Below are 23,854 nucleotides of genomic sequence, written 5' to 3'. Positions count from 1 at the left end.
TCTAATTCCCTCGGTGTTGGGGAGTCACTGTTTCTCCTCTCTTCCCCTGCTGCACAGCATAGCCTCACCCACCCTGAACTCACTGTTGCTGTGGAGATGCTGTCATCTGTGGCCCTCATCAATAGGGCACTGGAGTCAGGAGACATGAACACGGTGTGGAAGCAGCTGAGCAGCACAGTTACAGGCCTTACCAATATCGAGGAAGAAAACTGTCAAAGGTGGGAGCCCGGAGCCTGTGCCTCGGGTGCATTGCATGGCGGTTGTCTTTGTCCTCTTGTGTCTACACACCCGCTTTTGTCCCAGGCTTTATGTCTTCTTTGTGCTGTCAGCACGTTACAGGCACCACGGCATTATGGTTTTGTTGGTACTGGGGTTGGAACCCGGTAGTGCTCTATTGCTGGGCTGTCTCCAGTTTGGCCCTTGTCTGTCTTTGCATGAGTCCCCTGCTTCTAAAGTTGGTCTCCCCAGAGACCAAGTGGTTTCCTAGTGTGTTTATGCTTTAGGGCTACTCTGCAGTCCCAGAACTTACATTAAACACTCCTTTATCTTCTATCGAATTTTTTCCTTGAATAATCATTCTGAAGGGTGTTTGTTCTCTCCCTGTTTTCTTTTTTTTTTTTTTTTTATTTTGGGCTGGGATAGGTATCTCGATGAGTTGATGAAGCTGAAAGCCCAGGCACATGCAGAGAATAATGAATTTATAACATGGAATGACATCCAAGCCTGTGTGGACCATGTGAACCTGGTGGTCCACGAGGAACATGAGCGTGAGTAACCGCCACACCCCTGTGGTGTGCCTGGGGGCTGGGAAGATGCTCAGCCAGGCAAGCGCCTGCCCCTCGAGCATGAGGATGTGAGTTCAGATCCCCAGTGTCCATGGAAAAATTGGGTGTGGCAGTGTACACCTATAACCTCAGTACTGGAGAGGAGGGAGGCAGAGCGCTCATCCGCCAGCTGGCGCAGTGATTAGGGAAAAGGCCTCTGAATGCATGTCCACATATCTGCGCCGTACACCCGCAACCGGCACAGGCACACAGACACACATATACACCACAAGAGCTGGCTCTAAATACCACTCCTCCAAAGGCTTTTGAATGAAATATTGGACTATATAGTTTATATACTCCACACATACATATGTAGAGTTGTATAAAACTCAAGTAGCTATGGTTGGGTGCTGCTTTCAGTCCATGAGACTACGTGTCTAATAAATACATTTTTGGCCTGGTAGTGGTGCATGCCTTTAATCTCAGCATTCAGGAGGCAGAAACAGGTGGGTCTGTGAATTCGAGGCCAGATACAGCCAGAGTGAGTTCCAGGACAGCCAAAGCTACACAGGACAAAAACAAAAACAAACCAACAAATAAATAATTTGGGGGAGAAGTGAATTGAACATGATCTGTTATAGCTATAAGAGATAGTTATAACAGTTATATATCATATAACAAGTAGTTCTAACAAAAATGGCCTAAATTGTGTCATCTTGTGGAGGGCACAGTTCCCCACAAGACTCCTGGTCAGACATCAGCTGCAAGTTCAAGCTTGGCCTGTTTTCTGAACAACTAGCTACAAAGTTGAGGGTTCCCTCTGCCACCTCAGGATTAGTGGTTTGCTTGAATGGCTCTTAGAACTCAGAGTCATGCTAGACTCAGGCTTACAGTTTGATTATAAGGGATACAATCAGGAAACAAAAGAGGAGACAGGGACTGCACCTGGGAGGGTTCTGAATGCAAAGGCTCCATGGCCTCGGGATGTGTCAGCCTCTTGATGCTAGCTAGCATCACTTACTGAACAAGGACTCACTGAGCTTTGGGTATCCAGAACTGACTTCATTACCTCCACATGATTGACTGAATTACCCACCACATATCTGGTAGTCAGGAGGCCAGATTGGTACTGCATGACTTCAAGCTGTGTCTTACCTGAAACTTTGCTGAGGCCCGCCATCAGATGTCTCTGCTGACACACCTTCAGGTGTGGTGGGAGGTATTGCCATAAATGACAGCCTTCCCCTCAGAGACCAGCCAAATACCACAGCACACAGCGTAGTCCTTCCCAAAATAGCCTAGCCGCCTGGGTGGGTGTTTCCAATTTCAGTTTGTATTTTCTGTGAGAAGCACTCACTGACTTGTGGGAAGAGATCGGCCTGGAGTGGGAAACCCTGGCTTAGATCTTCAGTCTGCCTCTCATTTGTTGTGTAATCCTAGGGAGGCGCCCAAGCCTCCGCTCTCCTTCATTCAAAATGATGAATGATCTTGGTTGCACATCTGCGTGTTCCTGAAAGCTGGGAAGCCAGTTTCATCAACCCCCATCATTTCCTCAGCATGTGGTGGGCCCAGGCTTGCATCTCAGCCCTCAGGAGGCCTGGCTGGGGTTAAAGCCTGCCTGAGCTTCACAGTGAGACAAGACAAAAGCACACTTTTCAGTCAGTGCTTTGAAAATCAAACAAAAGACCCCAGCTTCCTGTAGGAATGGATAGGACGAGGGAATTTAGATGAAGTGAAAACTGAAGTTTTTTTTTTTTTTGAAATATAGTGCTGTTTGGATTATGACTGCTGGGTGAGTTGATGGTGTTAGCATGGGTTCTGCTGGTCTTGCCCTGTGAGTCACACGGTTCCTGTCAACTCCAGAGCAGCTGAGACTCTAGGATTGATTTTTTTTCTCTACATTTTAAAACTAAAAACAGAACAGAACAAACCAAAAATTACTTTTTTCTCTGTGTACTTAGGGATTTTGGCCATTGGTTTAATTAACGAAGCCCTGGATGAAGGGGATGCTGGGAAGACCCTGCAGGCTCTGCAGATCCCTGCAGCCAAGCTGGAGGGCGTCCTTGCAGAGGTGGCACAGCATTATCAAGACACACTGATCCGAGCAAAGAGAGAAAAGGCCCAGGTGAGCAGCACAGCACTGTTCTGGAGCTGTCAGCCTCTGGGAACAGCGGTGGGGAGACACCCTTGGTCATCATTGGCCTTGGGACAGAGAAACAAACACTCTGCCTCCCGGGAACGCAGGGTGTTTTACACATTCCTTTCTTGTAGATGACTATTTAGCAAAATTCCTTTTTAATTAAGCTTAATGTTCTTAATTAGCTTCCAAAATGTCAGGTTTCTTCATGGCATTTTTATAGGCTCTCCACCCCACCCACCCCATCCTTGCTGGTATGATTTGGGTTAATTGAAATAAAAGATCCTGATAAAGACAGGTCCTAAGGATTACTCAGTTGTATACGCCTTCAGGAGTGAATATACTTGTGTAGTTGACGCTTAGGTTATATAGCAGGAGTTATCAGGACCCCGAAATTCTCATTCATGTTTCCTCCTTCCATACCCATCCCCTCCCTATTTGGTGGTCCCCACTACCCCACTTTCAGACATCGTGGTTGACTTTTGCCCTGTATTTAAGTGCATCCATATATCGTGTGTGCTTCCGTGTCAGGTCTCTTTTGCTCAATATGCTATTGACATTCACGCACACGGCCATTTTGTGTACCGTCTTGTTTTGTGATTATTTTCTATTACTGTGAGCTCTAGATTGTAGTTCTAGCTCTGACTTACGGGATGGCCGTCCTCTGACAACTATAGTGTATGTCTTTTGCTGGACAGAAGCAGGGAGCTGGTGCAGCTCAGTAGTGGAGTGCTTGCTTAGCACGCATGAAGCCATGTATCTGCACCCCAACACCTCAAACCAACAAAACCCCAAACCAGTTATGTATAGGACAGCCAATAGTGCGTCAGAGGAAGTACTGAGAGGGTTAACTTTGGGGAGAATACCGTAACATTTGCTTTACAATACTCTTATTAAAATAGAATTCACATACCATATAAGTCACCAGTTTAAGACATGTGTCAGTGGTTTCCAATATAATAATAGAATTTTAACCTCTCCCAGTCACTTTTAGACTGTTCTCATCATCCCCAGAAGAAACCCTGTGCTTGTTAGTGGCCCCTCATCGCTTGGTCTCTCTGCTTAGTGCCACGATTGGTTTTCAGAACGTTTCATGTAAATAGAATCGTGTGACATGGTGACTCTTGGGGCTGGCTTCACTTACCTTTGTTTATCCAAGTTGTAGGCTGTGAGTGGAGTTTGAAGCTTTTCGTTCTGTTGTGGAATAACTTTGCAAAGTTCCTCAAGAGTAGGAGAAAGGAGAGCTGCAAGGAGCCAGGTGGGCTATCACAGGGCCAGGTGGGCTATCACAGGGCCAGGTGGGCTATCACAGGGCCAAGTGGGCACACTGCACTTGGGTAGAATTGTCTTTTTTTAGGCATTCAGTAGCCTCCAAGTTCTACAAACCTTCTAGGGAATGCTTTTAAAAATAGTTATCATTGAATTCTAAGTTTAGCAAGCACTGGTAACTTAAATTTAGACTGTAGCTGGGTGTGGTGGCATGTGCCTGAATCCCAGCTCTGAGGAGGTGGGAATAGAATTCATGGCTGTCCTCAGCTACGAGTGAGTTCAAGGCCCTGTCTCAAAAAGTAAAACCAATTAGAAGCCCACACAAAATATTTAGTATGTCGTTCTCTTGATGGTGTCTTTGTGTCGGTGGTGATCACGGGACTTAGAGAAGTTTCTAACAGACTAGCAAATCCTTTAAGCACGGAACTTAGCAGAGAAACTATGCTTCCTGGGCCCTATTTTGTCGAGGTGTGTCCTTTGATTGTGGCTGGCAAGTATTCCTCCCTTTCAGGGAACCCAGTTGGTTACACATAAGCCTGATGCATGCTTCCTGTCTTATGGTGTGCCTCCATTCTTTCTTCTTGTTATTTCTGACTAGAGCACCGGAACTGACCTGTCTTCAAGTTGACTTTTTTCCCTTTCTCCACACTCAGATCTACAGTGAAGTCCACGCTTTCTATATCGGCTACTGTACTCTTCCAGTCCAAACCTCCGTGTGGTGTGTTTAAGAAGTCAGTCTCTTTGTTGATGCTGTTTGGTAATGTTCTCAGGCTTTAGTTCTGGACACGATCCCCATTGGTTCTTTAGCGTGTATGAAACAGCTGGTCCGAGCCTTTGTCTACATGCTCAGCTAGAGCATTTTCAGTGAAAGCTTCTGTTGTCTTGTGGGCTTTTGTATCGTGCTGTCCAGCCTCTGCATGCCTTGTTTTTTTGTTGTTGTTTTGCTTAGTTTGACAACCAAATATTCTAATGATAACGTGCTAACTCCAGAAATCGGATTCTTCTCTCTCATAAAGCACTTGTTTAGTGTGTAAGGGTTTTTGTTTTTGTTGAGATGGAGTCTTGCTTCAGTTTCCTGAGATCCGTGGCAGGTGCAAGCAGCTGCTCAGTAACGTTCCTGAATTCTGTGAAGCGTCTTTGTCATGTACATGAACAAAAATCTCCCTAATCAGGTAGCGATTTGCTAACAATTAGACAGGACTCCTTGGAAGCAGGAAAGCCTCCCCACCCTGCTGAGGGCTCTTTGTGCCCTTTGTGCTTTCCCTCAGTAGGCAATTTACAGCTGAACAACTTTCACTCCAAGCTTGGTCAGATCTTCCAGGGCTTGCAGGTTTAGAGGAGAACACTATGTTTGTCTTACAGTGCTTTTATTGGACTGTAACTTGCATACCATAACATTCTTTATTTTTAAATGTGGCAGTGTTTCCACTGTGTTCCACAAGAATTGTGCGGCTCTCACAGTCACTGTTAGCAGAGTGTCACCATCCCCATGTGTACTGTGTGCCTTCTGGATCCCATCCCAGGAAGAGGTCACCTTTTCACAGCGTCCTTTAAATATGCGTTCTCCGGATTTTCTTTCTAAGTTTTTCCCGTTAGCATTACCTGTCTTGTTCAGACTGTTATCTCTTACCCCGACCATCAGTGATGCTAAACAGCCGGGCAAGGCCCTGGTCAGGCCAGAGGAGGAACATCTAAACGATGTTGTAAAGCAGCGCCTAAGGGCTGTGGGAATATGCAGCACCACAGCTCATGCTCTCACTGGTGAGAGATGCCTGCGCCAGCTCTGACTGTTGCAAGCCTTTGCTCATCTCATCAGTTTGGAAAAGCTCGCTCTCACCATTTTTAGCCAGCATTTTGTTGCATTTAAGGTGAGGCATTTCCCAGAGGTTCCTAGTCAGCCATTTTCATTGGTGCTGTTTCTTTTTTTCTTTACTTGAAGTTGGTGCCTTAGGAGCACTCACTAAAAATGAGTTACCAGTCCCCGGGTAGTTGAGTCTGAATGCCGAGATGTGGCTCTTGTGAATCATCTTAGCTTTATTTACATGAGTGAGTTTCAGAATCCCTCCCCATCTGTGAGAGTAAGATAAGTTGATATAAGGCAGTAAGATAATAAGATTCCAGGCAGCAGAGATTATGTTATAGAGGAGTTTATTGAATGAGCATGGGGGAGAAGGAAAGCGGGGCGGGGTACCCCAAAGAGAGACAGAGACAGAGAAAGAGTAAGGAGGGGGAGCCCATGAGGGTTTGTCCTTTTATATAGCCCTGGGCAGGGCCAGGCCCCGTGGCAGGTAGGCAGTGACATCACAGGTAGGCAGTGACATCACAGGTAGGCAGTGACATCACAGGTAGGCAGTGACATCACAGGTAGGCAGTGACATCACAGGTAGGCAGTGACATCACAGGTAGGCAGTGACATCACAGGTAGGCAGTGACATCACAGGTAGGCAGTGACATCACAGGTAGGCAGTGACATCACAGGTAGGCAGTGACATCACAGGCAGGCAGTGACATCACAGGCAGGCAGTGACATCACAGGTAGGCAGTGACATCACAGGTAGGCAGTGACATCACAGGTAGGCAGTGACATCACAGGTAGGCAGTGACATCACAGGTAGGCAGACTGGAGCCGAATGCTAACACCCAGCGCCAGCACGCCCCACAGCAGCCTCATTCTCTCTCTCTACACCGCAGCCCATCGCTTGGCTCCTAGAGGATTATGTGTGAAGGAAGGGTTGCCTTAGCTCTTGGCTTTAGCCTGCACAGGACAGGGAGTCGGGCCTGGGAATAGTCAGAATTCTCGCAGAGCTCTGTCTCTCCCCCTGCAGAGAAGGCTGTATGCAGCCTCCCAGCTCTGCTGACAGTTGATTCTGCCTGGGATCCATGTGAGATCAGCCTAGCAGTGGAGCAGCAACGGCTGGATTCCAGCCCATGGAAGTTCTTCTGCCTTGACAGGGTTTGCAGGAGGTTTCTCTTGCAGACTTGGACCATCTGCCCTGTTGCTGATGACTGCTTTTGTAGTCACAGCCTGTGGCTAGCTCATTGTGGCCTCACCCTGGAGTTGATGGTTAGCAGTTCCATCCAGTATTTTGAAGGGATTAGGGATAGAAGGAGAGGTGAAAAAAATAAAATAGTATACGCATTAAAATGCCATATTGAAACCCTTTGTATGTTAGCTTTAAAAATTAAACTATAGAGAGAAACAAGCCACTCCTACTCTGTCACCTGTCAGCAGTAGTCAACTCCGAGTGCACAGGTTTTCTTGGCTGTCTTCTATGCTATTATAATGCCTTATGTGGAAATGTGTGTTTAATTTCTAGCAACTGATTTAAAATGAAAGGTTTAAGCAGGACATGGTGGTGTACACCTTTAATCCCCGACACTTGGGAGACAGAGGCCAATGGATCTCTGAATTTGAGGACAGCCTGGTCTACACAGCAAGTTCTGGGACAGCCAGGGCTATGTAGGAACAATAACAACAAAAAACTAAAACAACAAAAACAAAAATTTAAAAACCCTAAAAACAAAAAGCAAGATTCATTTATGACCTGATGACCCCTGCAGTGACGGCAACTAGGTACTGAGTGTGAGGCGGAAGAGGCTCTGGTTAAACAGCACAGGACAGCCTTGAAGCATCAGTTGTAGTGGAGACTTGAGCTGCCTCTGTGTGTCAAGGGCAAAAAAGGTTTCTAGACTTAGTGTTTTGAGCTCTCTGGCCTTTGTCATAACTGTACAAGTCCCTGAACCCTTCCCGGTGTACCTGCTCCTGCTCCTTCCACTGCCCCCGACTTCCTAAGCTGTTTGATTGTCTTCACCTGTCCTTTGTTTGCATCTGAGCTATTTCCTGTTTAGCTTAGGGCAGGTTTTTTTGATGTCTGGCTTTTTCCATTCAATTAATCCACAGCTCGCTCGCTCGCTCGCTAGTGGACCTGCTGCCTCTGTAGCTGAGTCCCAGCAGGCCCTCATCACATATACCCTGACACCATGGCTTCATTATTGTTTTGCTTTTATTCATACATAGGAAACCCAGGATGAGTCAGCTGTGTTGTGGTTGGATGAAATTCAAGGTGGAATCTGGCAGTCCAACAAAGACACCCAAGAAGCACAGCGGTGTATGTATCCATGCATCTGTTGTTGGCTTGTGTTTGGGTAGAGGGTGAGAACGACAAGGCGCCTTTGGCCTGGTGGGTAGGAGCATAGGTGGCTGGCCGGCAGGTACGGTTGGGTGAGGTCATATGCGAATGTAGGCACTTCTGCACTGCTACATTAATAATTCTCTTCCGAGACAGTCGCCTTAGGAATCTTTGCCATCAACGAAGCTGTAGACAGTGGTGATGTTGGCAGAACTCTGAGTGCCCTTCGCTCTCCGGATGTCGGCTTGTATGGAGTCATCCCCGAATGTGGGGAGACATACCAGAGTGACCTTGCTGAAGCCAAGAAGAAAAGACAAGCAGCCGGTAGGCTATGGGGAAGGAAATACATCCGTGAGCTAAGCACTTGAGCGTATGAGGACACAGACATGGAGAAAAGGGAAAATGTAGGGAAAGACACTTTCGTGTGGAGGGACTCTATTTCAGCTCACTTTGCGGGACGTGATCCTAAACTTGGAACGCTTGTAGACAACTGTGTTAACTAGACAGGTTTATGAGAGTGTGGAAAGGATTGAGATGCTCGGCTGTTTGCCTTTTCTAGGATGCCAGTAGCTCTGATTGTCTGCGCCTGCGGACAGTTGAAAGGCATTCATAGCAGAGACAGTTTTGTGGCTTTCTCATTTCTGGACGGCAGTGCTGAGTGGTGGCCCATCTTTTCAGGATAGCATTCTGACTGCAAGTCTTAGAGGCTTTGAAAGAAAAGATTAGTGTGGTTGGTTCTGTGATGGGACCTCCTAGGTGGTCCCTTTTTATAATCCGACACACATGACATAAATTAGATATTACTTAGCCAAGCTTTAGTGGACATGTGAGATGCCCTTTTGCTGTCAGATCCAAGGAACCGGTTTGGGGAAATGTGTAGGCTCTCAGAGCTGACTAGAGTGTGCCCTGTGTAGGCTCTCAGAGCTGACTAGAGTAGAGTGTGCCCTATGTAGGCTCTCAGAGCTGACTAGAGTGGCCCTGTGTAGGCTCTCAGAGCTGCCTAGAGTGGCCCTGTGTTGGGTGTGGCAGTGGGACTCTGGGTTACCTTCATTTCCTCTGTTTTCTCCAGGAGACAATAACAGCAAGTGGGTGAAGCACTGGGTGAAAGGCGGGTACTATTACTATCACAATCTGGAGACCCAAGGAGGAGCATGGGATGAACCCCCAGATTTCGTGCAGAATTCTGTGCAACTTTCTCGAGAGGAGATCCAGGTAGGCCACCTTTCCTCACGTAAGGATCTGGGGAAAGTGCTTCATGGCTAGTGTTGGCTGAGAGGAGCAACGCTTATAGCCAGTAGTCCTGGACTTGGTGTAGGCTGTGGCAGGAATTATCTTGGAGAAATCGTGTTTTGTGGTTTGAGAGCTAAGGAAGTCTAAATGTAAAAACATGTGAAGTGTATAATTCAGTGAGTTTCATTGTGTGCTTATTAAAGAGAACCTGGGTGACCCATTGCCTCTGCCTCTCGGCCTTTCAGTGTTATGGATGCATCAGGTCCGTAACAGAGCCTGTGGGTGCAGGCAGAGACAGTGGCTAGCCCAGCGCTGCCATGGAAGTGTTAGGGCAGAGTTTAATTCTGCCCTGGAGGAGGCAGCCTGGGTGACATTTTTAACAGGTGTGTAAGGAGGAAAGAATGTTCAGGATGGAAAGCACATAGTGGGGGAAGTCACTGAGGGTGGAAAAGCCAGGACCGCGCTAGGAAAGATGCACAAGCTGCTCACTGGCTGGTGCAGTTGAAGAGGCAGCGAGGGAGGGGCCAGCGCTGGGATGAGGACTGGAGGCTGCATCTAGAGATTTCTAACCTTGGAGAGTCTCCCCAACCTCTGTAGGCACAGCCAGGTTAGACAGTGCTTTGCATGTGGGTCCAAGAACAGACACAAGGGTGATGTTTCCTCACTTGTAGCACATGACCTAATCTCTTACTCCTGCAAAGCCAGTGGCTGGTGGGTATGGCACCTCCCATACCCTACTCTGTGCTTGTCATCTTACTGGACAGCCCCTTGATCCTTCATTGTTTGCCCTCAGGAGGGACATCTCTTCTTTCCAAAGCGTACTGTCATGTTATTGTCTAATGCCTGTTACCACGCTCCCTGGTTCCTGCAAGTCTTGACTCCTCATAGTTTCCATTGTTACACTTGTCTGAATTTAAAGTGCCGGGTGTGGGGATTCATCCTGCGGGTCTAAGGCAGAGCTGCTGAAAGAAACAGTGAGCTAATTGGTGACGAGCGTATACTATATAAATGCAGGTTTATTGGGAGGGGCAGGGGAGGGGCAGGGGAAGGGCAGCGTGTGCTGGGGGTGGAGGTGGGGGAAGGGGAGGTCCTGGAACCAAAATGTCTGGTTTACATAGTGACTCTGGGAGAGGGCAGCCATGCCAGCCAGCCCTGCAGCAGGACCTAGCAGCTGGAGTCTTCATTTCTGACCAGTTCCCAGTCAGAGTTGTTGCTGCAACCAGGGTGGCACACACCTTTAATCCCAGCTCTCTGGAGGCAGAAGGGGGTGGACCTCTGTGAGTTCGAGGCCAGCTGGTCTACATAGTGAGTTCTAGAACTGCCAGAGATATAGACACATTGTCTTTTAAAAAGAGAAAAAAGAAAAGGCAAAGCCCATAGGGTTTCTCTGGTTTGACCTAACCTACATTCATACCCTGTCTTAAGTGCCTTGAAAGTTAGTCTGCCCCTACTCCCAGCCCGTCCACTCTCTGCTGCCATTCACTCTCAGCTGCCAACAAAATAGCTTGCCGCCTGGCATCTTTAGTGAAGATGCTTTCTGCAGGATCCAGGGACAGCCGTTGAATTGTCCGATGCCTTAGGAAGTCTCTGCAGAACCTTCCATGCAGTTCTCTCCAGGTCCACGCTTCTTGTGCCCTTTAAGGATTGCTCTTGTTGCCTTGTCTCTGCTTCTGCCTGATGCGGCCATCAGCCCTCCACCACTCCTCAGCCTCCATCACTCCTCAGCCTTCATCACTCCTCAGCCTCCACCTCTCCTCAGCCTCCACCACTCCTCAGCCTCCACCACTCCTCAGCCTCCACCACTCCTCAGCCTCCACCTCTCCTCAGCCTCCATCACTCCTCAGCCTCCATCACTCCTCAGCCTCCACCACTCCTCAGCCTCCACCTCTCTTCAGCCTCCACCACTCCTCAGCCTCCACCACTCCTCAGCCCTCCACCACTCCTCAGCCTCCATCACTCCTCAGCCTCCACCACTCCTCAGCCTCCACCATTCCTCAGCCTCCACCTCTCTTCAGCCTCCACCACTCCTCAGCCTCCACCACTCCTCAGCCTCCATCACTCCTCAGCCTCCATCACTCCTCAGCCTCCACCACTCCTCAGCCCTCCACCACTCCTCAGCCTCCACCTCTCTTCAGCCTCCACCACTCCTCAGCCCTCCACCACTCCTCAGCCTCCATCACTCCTCAGCCTCCACCACTCCTCAGCCTCCATCACTCCTCAGCCCTCCATCACTCCTCAGCCCTCCACCACTCCTCAGCCTCCATCACTCCTCAGCCTCCACCACTCCTCAGCCTCCACCACTCCTCAGCCTCCACCTCTCCTCAGCCTCCACCTCTCCTCAGCCTCCACCACTCCTCAGCCTCCACCTCTCTTCAGCCTCCACCACTCCTCAGCCTCCACCACTCCTCAGCCTCCACCACTCCTCAGCCTCCACCACTCCTCAGCCCTCCACCACTCCTCAGCCTCCACCTCTCTTCAGCCTCCACCACTCCTCAGCCCTCCACCACTCCTCAGCCTCCATCACTCCTCAGCCTCCATCACTCCTCAGCCTCCATCACTCCTCAGCCTCCACCACTCCTCAGCCTCCACCTCTCTTCAGCCTCCACCACTCCTCAGCCTCCACCACTCCTCAGCCTCCATCACTCCTCAGCCTCCACCACTCCTCAGCCCTCCACCACTCCTCAGCCTCCACCTCTCTTCAGCCTCCACCACTCCTCAGCCCTCCACCACTCCTCAGCCTCCATCACTCCTCAGCCTCCACCACTCCTCAGCCTCCATCACTCCTCAGCCCTCCATCACTCCTCAGCCCTCCACCACTCCTCAGCCTCCATCACTCCTCAGCCTCCACCACTCCTCAGCCTCCACCACTCCTCAGCCTCCACCACTCCTCAGCCTCCACCTCTCCTCAGCCTCCACCTCTCCTCAGCCTCCACCACTCCTCAGCCTCCACCTCTCTTCAGCCTCCACCACTCCTCAGCCTCCACCACTCCTCAGCCTCCACCACTCCTCAGCCTCCACCACTCCTCAGCCCTCCACCACTCCTCAGCCTCCACCTCTCTTCAGCCTCCACCACTCCTCAGCCCTCCACCACTCCTCAGCCTCCACCACTCCTCAGCCTCCATCACTCCTCAGCCTCCATCACTCCTCAGCCCTCCACCACTCCTCAGCCTCCATCACTCCTCAGCCTCCATCACTCCTCAGCCCTCCACCACTCCTCAGCCTCCACCACTCCTCAGCCTCCACCACTCCTCAGCCTCCATCACTCCTCAGCCTCCATCACTCCTCAGCCTCCATCACTCCTCAGCCTCCACCACTCCTCAGCCCTCCACCACTCCTGCTCCTTACAGGGCTCGTAAGTGATTAGAGAGGGTACAGCCAGGCAGTAAGTGCTGACCATGATCTCATTCAAGCCTGTGGCTCACCCGTGTGCTGTGGCTGAGCTCTGTACCTCCGTGGCTTAGCCCTTTCCCACACCATCAAGTCGCCCTTCTTAACCCAGATTCCTCAGACACAGCTAGACAGAACAGAAACCGAATAAGGGGTTAAGGGACACTTTGTTGCACTTTGTTTTGTCCCTCTCACAGAAGGTAATTATGGACTTCAACCATTCGGGGAAGGTGTGGTGGTTCCATGACACTGGGGTTTTAGGAGTCTTTGTGCTCTCTCATCCTTAGAACATTCTCAAGGTCATCATCCCCAGTGCCAGCTTGGACGCTGCCATCCGAGTAGCTGCCAGGCAGGAAGCAGAGAGACAAGGCTAAGCAGGAGGGTCTGCTCTCTCAGCTCTCCCTGGGAGCTTTTCCAAAGTGTTTAGCACACCGTGATTTTGGTGTGGATGCTAGGGGCCAGAAAATGCTAAGGGGAGAAAGAGAGGGCATATTGGTAGGTAATCAGATACATGGATATTAAACATTCTCACAACTGCTGCCTTATTCAAGTCCAGGCCCTCTTACTGGGATCACAATAGTAGCTTTCACTTCATTCATACTTCAGAATTCTTTCCCAGCATGAGAAGAGTTAAAGGCCAGTTCAGGCTACACACCAAGACCCAGTCTCAAAAAACAAAATAAAAATAACTGGTGTCGGGGTGACACACGTGAGCACAAGCCTTTCTCTACTCCATTAGCTATTTACCCAACGGTGCTGTTTTCCTAAAAATAAATCTGGTTATTTTATTCCTCTGTATGAAAGTTTTCCTATTGTCCATCACCTGTAGTCATGGCCCAAACACCCCAGGCTGCTGAGCAAAACCCTTCACGGTGTGTGTTGGGGGGTATCCTGCACACTTTGGCTCTAGGTTCTTCCATAGTATCATATGCCAGTGGGGGTGGGGGCCGTGGGTACAAGAATAAGGAATGAGTTAAAGCCTGGCTTTTAGTTATTAATTTACCAATCAGCCTGGCCCTGGAAACCACCCCTGAGGTCGGTGCGCCTGTTACTCACCTGAAGATCGGGTGTAGCTGTAAGGAGCGTGAGCTAGCCTGTGTGCTCTGGGTCGTGCCTCGTGGCCATTCGCCTCCCTGAAAGTGACCCAATGCTTTTTCAGAGCTCCATCTCTGGAGTGACGGCTGCATATAACCGAGAGCAGCTTTGGCTGGCCAATGAGGGCTTGATCACCAAGCTGCAGGCCTGCTGCCGTGGGTACCTTGTTCGACAGGAGTTCCGATCCCGGATGAACTTTCTGAAGAAGCAGATCCCAGCCATCACGTGCATTCAGGTATTTCACACAGTGAGCAGGCCTCTCGAGCAGGGGGAATAAACTGTCACACTTAAACTTGGATGTGTGAGTGTGTTTCTTATGACCTCTTTCCTCATCTTTGGATGGCCACCTCCCTTCTGTGACATTATGATCATCGTGCCTTGGTGGCGAGAGGCATTAGGGAGCACTCTTTCGCTGTGTGTGCGCACAGTACTTATAATAGTGATGATGTGTGTATCACAATAAACACAGCAGTGGTGCTTCAGGGACAGCAACAGGAAGCCCTGCATTAGGAATTTTGGCTCCATTGCTCCTGGACACAGTGGGTCTCTTAAGGTCTCCGTGTCTGTGAAATGGGGATCCTGATGTGAATCTCCCTCATCTGGGAACAGTGAGGAAGCGGTGTGACTGCACTTGAGGACGGTGACCAGTGTGTGCTGGGGATACAGCTCAGTGGTAGAGTACATGCAGAGCGTGTGCACAAGGTCCCCGGCACCAGTGCCCCACACAGACCGTGTGTAGCGTTCAGTGAAGTAGAACACGGCCCTTGTGATCTCTGGTGGACATATGGCCTGTGCCTGGTAGAGAGGTGTTTCTTCCTACAGCGTCACCAGGAAGTTGTGCTTGGAGACTAGCAAGCTGGGAGTTCCCTGATTCTTTGAAACTAATGCCATGTATACCGTATGGTGCTTTTAGTCACAGTGGAGAGGATACAAGCAGAAGAAGGCATATCAAGATCGGCTGGCTTACCTACGCTCCCATAAAGATGAAGTCGTGAAGGTACGGGAGCCCGGCAGGGTTAGTCCATGTGGGGTGCAAGCGTGGCATGCTTAGAAGGCCTCCTCTAAGTTCCAGGATCCCTTTCCCACAGATCCAGTCCCTTGCCAGGATGCACCAAGCTAGAAAGCGCTATAGAGATCGCCTGCAGTATTTCCGAGACCATGTAAGTGCCCTTAGTCTAGCAGGCTGCTCCGGTGGGTTCTCCTATGCACGTCCTGGACAAAGGAGTAAAGGATTTTTTTGTTGTTGTTGTTCCTTAGATAAATGACATTATCAAAATCCAGGCTTTTATTCGGGCAAACAAAGCTCGTGATGACTACAAGACCCTCAGTGAGTAGCCGTGGCTCAGTGAAGAGTTGAGGCAGTGCTTGGGAGCCCTCAGGTCCTGGGCATGCTCCATGGATCTCTTTGGTTGTCCTGAAGGCAAGCCTTGGGGGAAGGGTGCCACGTGTGATTAAGCCCCTTTGCTAACATGTGGCTAGATGTCTCGCTGCTTGCCGGTGTAGCCCCCACGGTAACACAAACATAACACGACTGAGGCACTGCCCTTGCGGTTGTCTTAACACTCCCAAACCTAAGTATTAATGTCTCACGTGTCACTGGAGCTTTAAGACTTTACAGTGTTTTCGGGTAACTTGGGTCTTTGTCTGATTCATATTTTCTTTGTCAGTCAATGCTGAGGATCCGCCTATGATTGTGGTCCGAAAGTTTGTCCACCTCCTGGACCAAAGTGACCAGGATTTTCAGGAGGAGCTTGATCTTATGAAGATGTGGGAGGAGGTCATCACTCTCATCCGCTCCAACCAGCAGCTGGAGAATGACCTCAACCTCATGGACATCAAAATAGGACTGCTGGTGAAGAACAAGATCACCCTGCAGGTGCGGGCTGCTGCCTGCGGCCAGCGTGGGCGCTTGGTGCTGCTCCGGAGCCTGCCTCCCTCTTCTAGCAGGGAGTGTGGAGTCTAGCTTTCTCTGACAGGGAGTGTGGAGTCTAGCCTTCTCTAGCAGGGAGTGTGGAGTCTAGCCTTCTCTAACAGGGAGTGTGGAGTCCAGCCTTCTCTAGCAGAGAATGTGGAGTCCAGCCTTCTCTAACAGGGAATGTGGAGTCCAGCCTTCTCTGACAGGGAATGTGGAGTCCAGCCTTCTCTGACAGGGAGTGTGGAGTCCAGCCTTCTCTAACAGGGTGTAGAGGCTGACTTTCTTCTGAGCTAATACTCTTCATTTTGAGCTAATCCTACTGTCGTTTTGGGTTCTTTGTTTTTGCTTGCTTAGATCCATCCCTAGATGGTTTGGTTCAATTATTCACCTCATTTGTCCCTCTGGTATCTGACGTAGGTTTTTTTCTGCATTGTTATTATAAACAACATCCCAGTCAATGGCCAACTATACTGAAGACCTACTTGTTTTAGGACAAGGTCTCTGTAACTGTGAGACTAGGGCACCACCCTGCATCCTCCACATAGCTAAGACTGCCGACTCACCACTGTGCCTAGCTGACTTTGTTTCCAGAACCACATTTTGGATGATTTTGTCCTTTAGGATTTTATAAACTTTAGATATTTCGGAATTTAGGCTATTTATTTATTATTTAATGTATTTTGGGGTCGGGCACATGTAGAGATCAGAGGACAAGTTGCAGCTTGTTTCCTTCTAACTTATGGGACCCGGGGATCTAAGTCAAGGTTGCCAGCAAGTGCCATTTCCCATGAGCCACCTCACTAGCCTTCTCCTCCATGCCACCCCGCCCCGCCCTGCCCCATGTATTTATTACTTTATATGTATGTATATATGTATGTGTTTTGGCTGCTTATATATCTATGCACCACATGTATGCCTAGTGTCCAAGAAGGTCTGAAGAGGGTATGAGAGCTCCTGGAACTGGAATCATTGCAGATGACTGTGAGCTGCCGTGGGTGTTGGGAACAGAAGAGCCTGGATCCTCTAGAAGAGCAGCCAGTGCTCTTAGCTGCTGAGCCCTCTCTCCAGACCTCACCAGCCTTTTTTTTTTAACCTTCTGGTTGTTTATTTGTTTATTCATTTTAGGCAGCATAGAAAATTGACCCAAGGCATCACCATGCTAGGGTGAGCTACATATCCAGCCGCCCCTTAGTTGCCTCCTGTCCAGCTTTCTGTGACAGTATCGCTGTCCACATTGGACAACCTTGTAATCTTTTCCCTTGACCTCTTGAGTAACTAGGGATACAGGCAAGGGGCACCATGCACAGCTAAAGAGTTTGTTTATTGTGATGCTGGAGCTGAACCAGGGTATTAGGTGTGCTGTGAGGGTACCCTGTGCCATAAGGCGTGTCCTTAAGCGCTAGGATCCGTCTTTAGTCAGTGGCATACTTGAAGCCATGGGTGTCACATCACAGAATGCACAAACTGGGCATGGCTGTGCGTGCCTTTAATTCTTGCACTTGAAAAATGGAAGCAGAAGATCAGAAGTTCCAGGTCATCTTTAGCCAGAGGAAGTTGAAGGCCATCATTGAGTATAAGAGATCTATCTTTTTTAAAGTCATGATTTTAAGATCAATTCCTAGAAAATGACTTCCCGATTGCATGGACACTTTTCCCTCTGGTCCCACATGGAGAAATCCATGGCTAGAGTTCTTCACACTGAGGTGGCAGTAGGAGATTGAGATCCGGGAAACAGGATAAAATAGGCTGTGTAGTGGGGATTGACCAGTGTGCCGGGGCAAAGGTGCCTTTTCACAACGCCTGCAGTCTCCGGTCTGCAAGCCTTTTGATTGATCAGTGTGTTGCTTTTGTTTCTAGGATGTGGTTTCCCATAGTAAAAAACTCACCAAAAAAAATAAGGAACAGCTGTCGGACATGATGATGATAAACAAGCAGAAGGGGGGGCTGAAGGCCCTGAGCAAGGAGAAGAGGGAGAAGCTGGAGGCCTATCAGCATCTCTTCTACTTACTGCAGGTGCGCGGGCCTGCTGTGCAGGGCCTGGCTGGCTGACTGCCCCTGGGGACCCTTCTCACAGCTCCGTCTGGAAGGCTGACCCGGTTTCCACTGAGGGATCTGGGAAGGGCTGTCTTGTTTTCCTTCTGTATATGGCAGTGCTTGAAGTTTTACAAAGCATGAACTTGGAAGGGGTCAGTTAGGAGGCCTCAACCCTGGACAAAGAGCTGAGGAGTGCTGAGAGCAGGGGCAGTGGTCCTCCCAGGGAGGAGCCTCCAGCTAAGGAGTGCTGAGAGCAGGGGCAGTGGTCCTCCCAGGGAGGAGCCTCCAGCTAAGGAGTGCTGAGAGCAGGGGCAGTGGTCCTCCCAGGGAGGAGCCTCCAGCTAAGGAGTGCTGAGAGCAGGGAGGAGCCTCCAGCTAAGGAGTGCTGAGAGCAGGGGCAGTGGTCCTCCCAGGGAGGAGCCTCCAGCTGGTTATTCATGTATGGTCAGCCTGAAAAGACGCACGAGTAATAGTACACAGACTGAGCAGGTTGCATTCATATATTTATGTATCAATAATTAAGGAAGAAGAGACCATAAGTTTGAGAGGGCACGAGTGGATATATAGGAGGGTTTCTGGGAGCGGGGAGTGAAGGCAGGAAATCACAGAATTATAATTTCAAAAAAATGGATTGAAAAAAATCAGCCTTTATATTATGTAGAAGTTTCTGATCTGTGGGTTTTATTTCAGACCAACCCTACCTATCTGGCCAAGCTGATCTTTCAGATGCCTCAGAACAAGTCCACTAAGTTCATGGACTCCGTAATCTTCACTCTGTACAACTACGCGTCCAACCAGCGAGAGGAGTATCTGCTGCTGCGGCTCTTCAAGACAGCGCTCCAGGAGGAGATCAAGTATGGACAGTGTGGGTGGGCGGGCGGCCCGGCACGGGGTGCTGTTCAGGGTCCAGACTCAGGCCAGCCTTTGCCTGTCCTTGGTCTCCACTTGTGAGAAATACTCTTTTCAGAAGTATCCACTTTAAGACTAGCTAGTATAAAGTCTTGGTAACTGCCTAGCACGGTGGTGCACTCCTGAAATCCCAGCATGAGGTTAATCGTTAACAGAATTAATGCCAGAACAGTTTTCACACCCAGGGCCTTGCAAAGCATTATCGTGTCCAGTGTGGACACCTGTCCATTTATCAAGAGGCGTGAAAGACCTTTTAACCATGCACCTGAACTGAACTGGACAGTAGCTCAGTCTCAGCAGTTACAGCATAGTTGTCACAGTTAGGAGTGTCTCTTGAGACAGAGCCAGGTGGGGCTGGCAAGGTGGCTCACTGTGTGAAAGTGCTTACTCCCAAGCCTTATGGCCTGAGTTTGATTCTCAGACCCACATGGTAGATAGAGCTGACCCATCCTCAGACATACACACACATTCTAGAGAAATAACCACATATGATTTTCAAAAGAAAGAAAGAGCTGAGTATGATGTCCCCACTTGAAATCCCAGCATTCAAGAGGCTGAGGCAAGAAAAGCATAGATCCTTCTCAAACAAAACACAAGGAGTATTGCTGGGAGGCAAAGGCAGGAGTCTGAGGCCAGCTTGGCTACATAGAGAGACCTTATCCCAAGAGAGAAAATGATGTTACAATACCAGTCCCAACGTGAAGGCTCCAGTCATGACTCCTGCAGCTGAGGGAGCAGCTACTAGAAGGTTCTGTGACTGCTGCAAATGCCTTCAGAGGAAGCCTTGACCTGTCTCTGTAAGACCATCTGTAAGTTGGTAGAGTCAGGTTAGTTTAAATTTAATTTGTGTTTGGCATCTCATAGGTCAAAGGTGGATCAGATTCAAGAAATCGTGACAGGAAACCCTACGGTTATTAAGATGGTTGTAAGTTTCAATCGTGGTGCCCGGGGCCAGAATGCCCTCCGGCAGATACTGGCCCCTGTTGTGAAGGAAATTATGGATGACAAGTCTCTCAACATCAAAACTGATCCTGTGGATATTTACAAGTCTTGGGTTAATCAGATGGAGTCTCAGACAGGAGAGGCCAGGTATGAAAATCATAGCACCTTTCTTTCATGTGTATATAGTTTCCTTATCTTTTAAAAAATGCAGCTGCTTTCATCTTGCAAAATAATGATTGCTCAAATAACATTTCCTGCCAGGCATGGTGGCATATGTTCATAATTGCAGCGCTTGGGATCTGCAGGCAGGAAGGTCACTCTTAGCTACACAGAGAGTTCCGGGCCAGCATAGACTACACAGCAAACACACACACACATACAACTTTTCCTTTGAGAATTTGCTTTAAGTTGTTAAGTTGATAATTCACTTATTTAGCAAATACTTACTGAATGCTTCTTCTATACCAGCACTATTAAATTCATGTAGAACGCGACCAAGGCATGGCTGAGAGAGCTCAGCGGGAAAATGTTCTTCCTATACATTCCTGGAGAACTGAATCCCACCTCCAGAGTCCATGGAAGGCGGGGAGACCCAACTCCACAGAGCTGCCCTCTGGCCTCCACATGTGCTCTGTGCCACACCTCCCCCAGAATAATAAAAGGAAACACAATAAAACTATAATATTAGGTGAGCCAGGAGGTGGTGGCGCACACCTTTACTTTAATTCCAGCACTTGGGAGGCAGAGGCTGGCAGATCGCTGTGAGTTTGAGGCCAAGCTGATCTACAAAGACTACACAGAGAAACTGTCTTGAAAAACCAAAAAAAAAAAAAAAAAAAAAAAAAAACCCAAAAAAACTATAATGGTGAATGAAGCAGGCTCACCCCTCCCCCTTCATAGTTTACTGGAGAACAGAGTCCACAGGTAAATAAAAATTGCAATCAAGCAAAGGGTTAAAACCAGACTCTATTCTACCGGAGTATGGAGAGCGTTAATGTGTTAATGTTGGCAGGCAGTTAGGGGAACCATCTGCTGAGGTGGGCCTTCTTTTAGCTGGACCTAAAGGATAAGATGGTCAGTGCCCAGTGTGCGGGTCTGGACGGCTGCAGTGGAGGGCCAGGCACTTGACAAGACCCGACTGCATCTGGAGCCGTTGAGTGGGAAGGCCCTGCAGTTGGGACCAGGAGAAAAGGGTGTGGGGTGACAGTGGTCTCTGCCTGGGTACTGAGAGCCGAGCCAAACGAGTGCGTGTGCTATGAGAGTGAGCTTTATCCACCATAAACACATCTAAAGCAAGAGCGTGTCGGTCAAATCTGGATAATGCAGGGGGGCGGGGGGAGTTCAGAACCATGCTGCTTTTGGTTTTCCTCAGGTGCGTAGCTTGGCCTCTAGTTTTCTTCTGGGGGACAGATTGCAGGAGCTCACTGCTGTGTAGCGCAGTAGCTGTTCACACCGTCGCCATTCAGCCTGCGAGCCGGCACGGCGCCCGCCGCACGCATGGAAAGCTAGCCCCTTGGAGGATGAGGCTGGTGTTCGGAGTCAGCTAGAGTGAGACTAAGAGCCTGTCTCAAAACCAAAACCAAAAACCACGCCACTTGTTTTTGTTGTTGTTTTGGTTTTTCGAGACAGGGTTTCTCTGTGTAGCCTTGGCTGTCCTGGGCTCACTTTGTAGACCAGGCTGGCCTCGAACTCACAGAGATCCGCCTGCCTCTGCCTCCCGAGTGCTGGGATTAAAGGCGTGCGCCACCACGCCCAGCTTAACCATGTCACTTGTAGACCAGTCCCAAGGTCTTCTGTGTCATTAAGGCGCATCATTGATTTTAGTGTGAGTCCATCACTGTGGTTTCAGTCTTTTCTGAGCATCATGAAAACTTACCTTGTCACTTTCCTTTTTTTCTTCTTGTGCTGGGAATTGAACTGCTCAGCTCAGCTCTCAGCTCTACCACCTGCCTCTACTCCATCTTTGTCTGTTTGGGAACCTTTGCCGGTTACCCAAGCCATTCTTAGACAGCGCCAATGAATCCTGCTTAATGTCACTAAGTTATTTCCTTAGGTGATCAATGAGTGGGTCATTTACAAATCAGAATTCTACTGGCCAGCTCAGTATTGTTTTCTTGTTGGTGTCTGTAAGAAACCTTGTGTCTCCTGATTGTCTTTTTTTTTTTTTTTTTAATACATTGGTGCTTTGCCTGCATGCCTATGTGTGTGAGGGTGTCAGATCCCATGGAACTGGAGTAACAGACAGGTGTGAACTGTCACGTGGGTGCTGGGAATTGAACCAAGGTCTTCTGGAAGAAGAGCCAATGTTCTTAACTCTGAGCCATCTCTCTAGCCCTCCTGATTTTCATAAAATGGAAATTGAATGTTTTTTTTTTTTTTTTTTAGTACCAGTACCTATGAGGGGTGGGAAGCCACCCTGCATATAAGCCTCATGGGTCCCCAGCCTTTTCCCTTTTACCTAACCCCAGCATGCAGACTCAGACCATGTCACCTCTTTGTTTGTTTGTTTGTTTGTTTGTTTGTTTTGAGACAAGGTTTCTCTGCGTAGCCCTGGCTGTCCTTGAACTCATAGTGATCTGCCTGCCTTTGCATCCCAAAGTGCTGGGATTAAAGGTGTGCATCACCACTGCCCAGCTTTTTTTTTTTTTAAGATTTATTTACGTATATATTTAGATATATATGGGTGCTTTTCTCTGCATGTGCATCTGCATACCAGAAGACAGCATTAGACAGCTGTGATCTGCCATTGGGTGCTGGGAGTTGAACTCAGGACCTTTGGAAGAGCACTAAGTGCTCTTAACCACTGAGCCATCTCTCCAAACCCCCCTTGTCACCTCTTCAAGAGCAGTGGTGGTGCACACTTGCTTCCGACACTTGGGAGACAAAAGCAGTTCGAGGACAGTCTGGTCTACAGAGTGAGTCCAGGATAGCCAAGGCTACACAGAGAAACCCTGTCTCAGAAACCCAGGAAAAAATATTCTTTTCTCTGACTGTAACCACTGGCCATTGTGGTTTCAATTCTTTTGCTTTTACTATTTTTACTTATTAACTTTTGTGCGATGCTGAGGCTCAGACCCAGGCCTTGTGTATAGTAGACCCTGCTCTGCCAGTTTGTCACACTGCCCAGAACCACTGCTTTTTAAAAACACAGATATAAGGTGACAACGAGTGTTGCTGATACAAGAGACAACATATAGCTTACAAATGTAACACACAATACATTAATTACAAACACTATTCTAGGTATCAGTCAGCGTGGTGTGACAGTTGTACCCCTATCCACTTGCCTCAGTTTACCATGGTGACATAACCAACTTGCCATGCTCTGGTAGCTGAAGCAGATGAAATTTAATCTATCAAAATCCTGGAAGTAGAAATCACTGGACTCTGGCTGGAGAGATTGATTGCTCAGTGGTTAAGAGCACTGTCTGCTCTTCCAGAAGTCCTGAGTTCAATTCCCAGCAACCACATGGTGGCTCACAACCATCTATAATGAGATCTGGTGCCCTTATCTGGTCTGAATGTATACATGCAGGCAGAATACTGTATACATAATAATAAATACATCTTAAAAAAAAAAAAAAAAGGCTTTGCTACATTAAAAAAAATTCACTGGGCTCAAATGAAGGTGCCAGCAAGGAACATCTGCTCTTTGGCTGCCTCAGTTTCTGGTGGCCTTGGCCCTGCTTGACTTGTGACCATGTGACTGCAATCTCTACCTCCCTGGTTACCTCTCCTCTCCCTTTAGACAAATCTCTCTCTGTCTCTCTTATTAGGGCACCTGGTTTATATTTAGGGATCACTTAGATAATCTAAGATAATCTTTTTTTTTTTTTTTTTACTTTGAAAATACTAGAACCCATATCCCTGCATTTCCTTTGTCTTTATTTCCTTTCTGTTAGTGTAAACCCATGTTGCATCAGCTGTTCTCATGCTAGTCAGTACCCCCCCCACTCCCCCCACCCCCTACCCCCAAGTCCTTGTGTATTCCAGGCTGGCCTTAAATTCACTATGTAGCTGAAGGCGACTTTGAACCCTT

At 48.7% G+C, this 23,854-nt stretch overlaps 1 protein-coding gene across 1 annotated transcript in view; it reads left to right on the top strand.

The window, feature by feature from the left end:
• Positions 1-23,854, top strand: part of IQGAP1 (IQ motif containing GTPase activating protein 1) — a 103,147-nt gene that overhangs the window by 55,746 nt on the left and 23,547 nt on the right. Inside the window, exons 13-26 of the mRNA XM_084772371.1 lie at positions 58-218; positions 643-767; positions 2,729-2,892; positions 8,192-8,282; positions 8,460-8,627; positions 9,373-9,515; positions 14,080-14,250; positions 14,929-15,012; positions 15,104-15,175; positions 15,273-15,342; positions 15,683-15,891; positions 17,788-17,943; positions 18,655-18,818; positions 19,738-19,962. Coding sequence (XP_084628497.1) covers positions 58-218; positions 643-767; positions 2,729-2,892; positions 8,192-8,282; positions 8,460-8,627; positions 9,373-9,515; positions 14,080-14,250; positions 14,929-15,012; positions 15,104-15,175; positions 15,273-15,342; positions 15,683-15,891; positions 17,788-17,943; positions 18,655-18,818; positions 19,738-19,962 — 2,003 coding nt within the window. The remainder of the gene's footprint in view (positions 1-57; positions 219-642; positions 768-2,728; positions 2,893-8,191; positions 8,283-8,459; positions 8,628-9,372; positions 9,516-14,079; positions 14,251-14,928; positions 15,013-15,103; positions 15,176-15,272; positions 15,343-15,682; positions 15,892-17,787; positions 17,944-18,654; positions 18,819-19,737; positions 19,963-23,854) is intronic.

This window comes from Acomys minous, assembly GCF_964271855.1.
Source record: "Acomys minous genome assembly, chromosome: 2".
Classification (NCBI taxonomy): domain Eukaryota; kingdom Metazoa; phylum Chordata; class Mammalia; order Rodentia; family Muridae; genus Acomys; species Acomys minous.
Note: the sequence above shows the minus strand (reverse complement) of the source record. Positions and strands in the feature narration are given on the sequence as shown.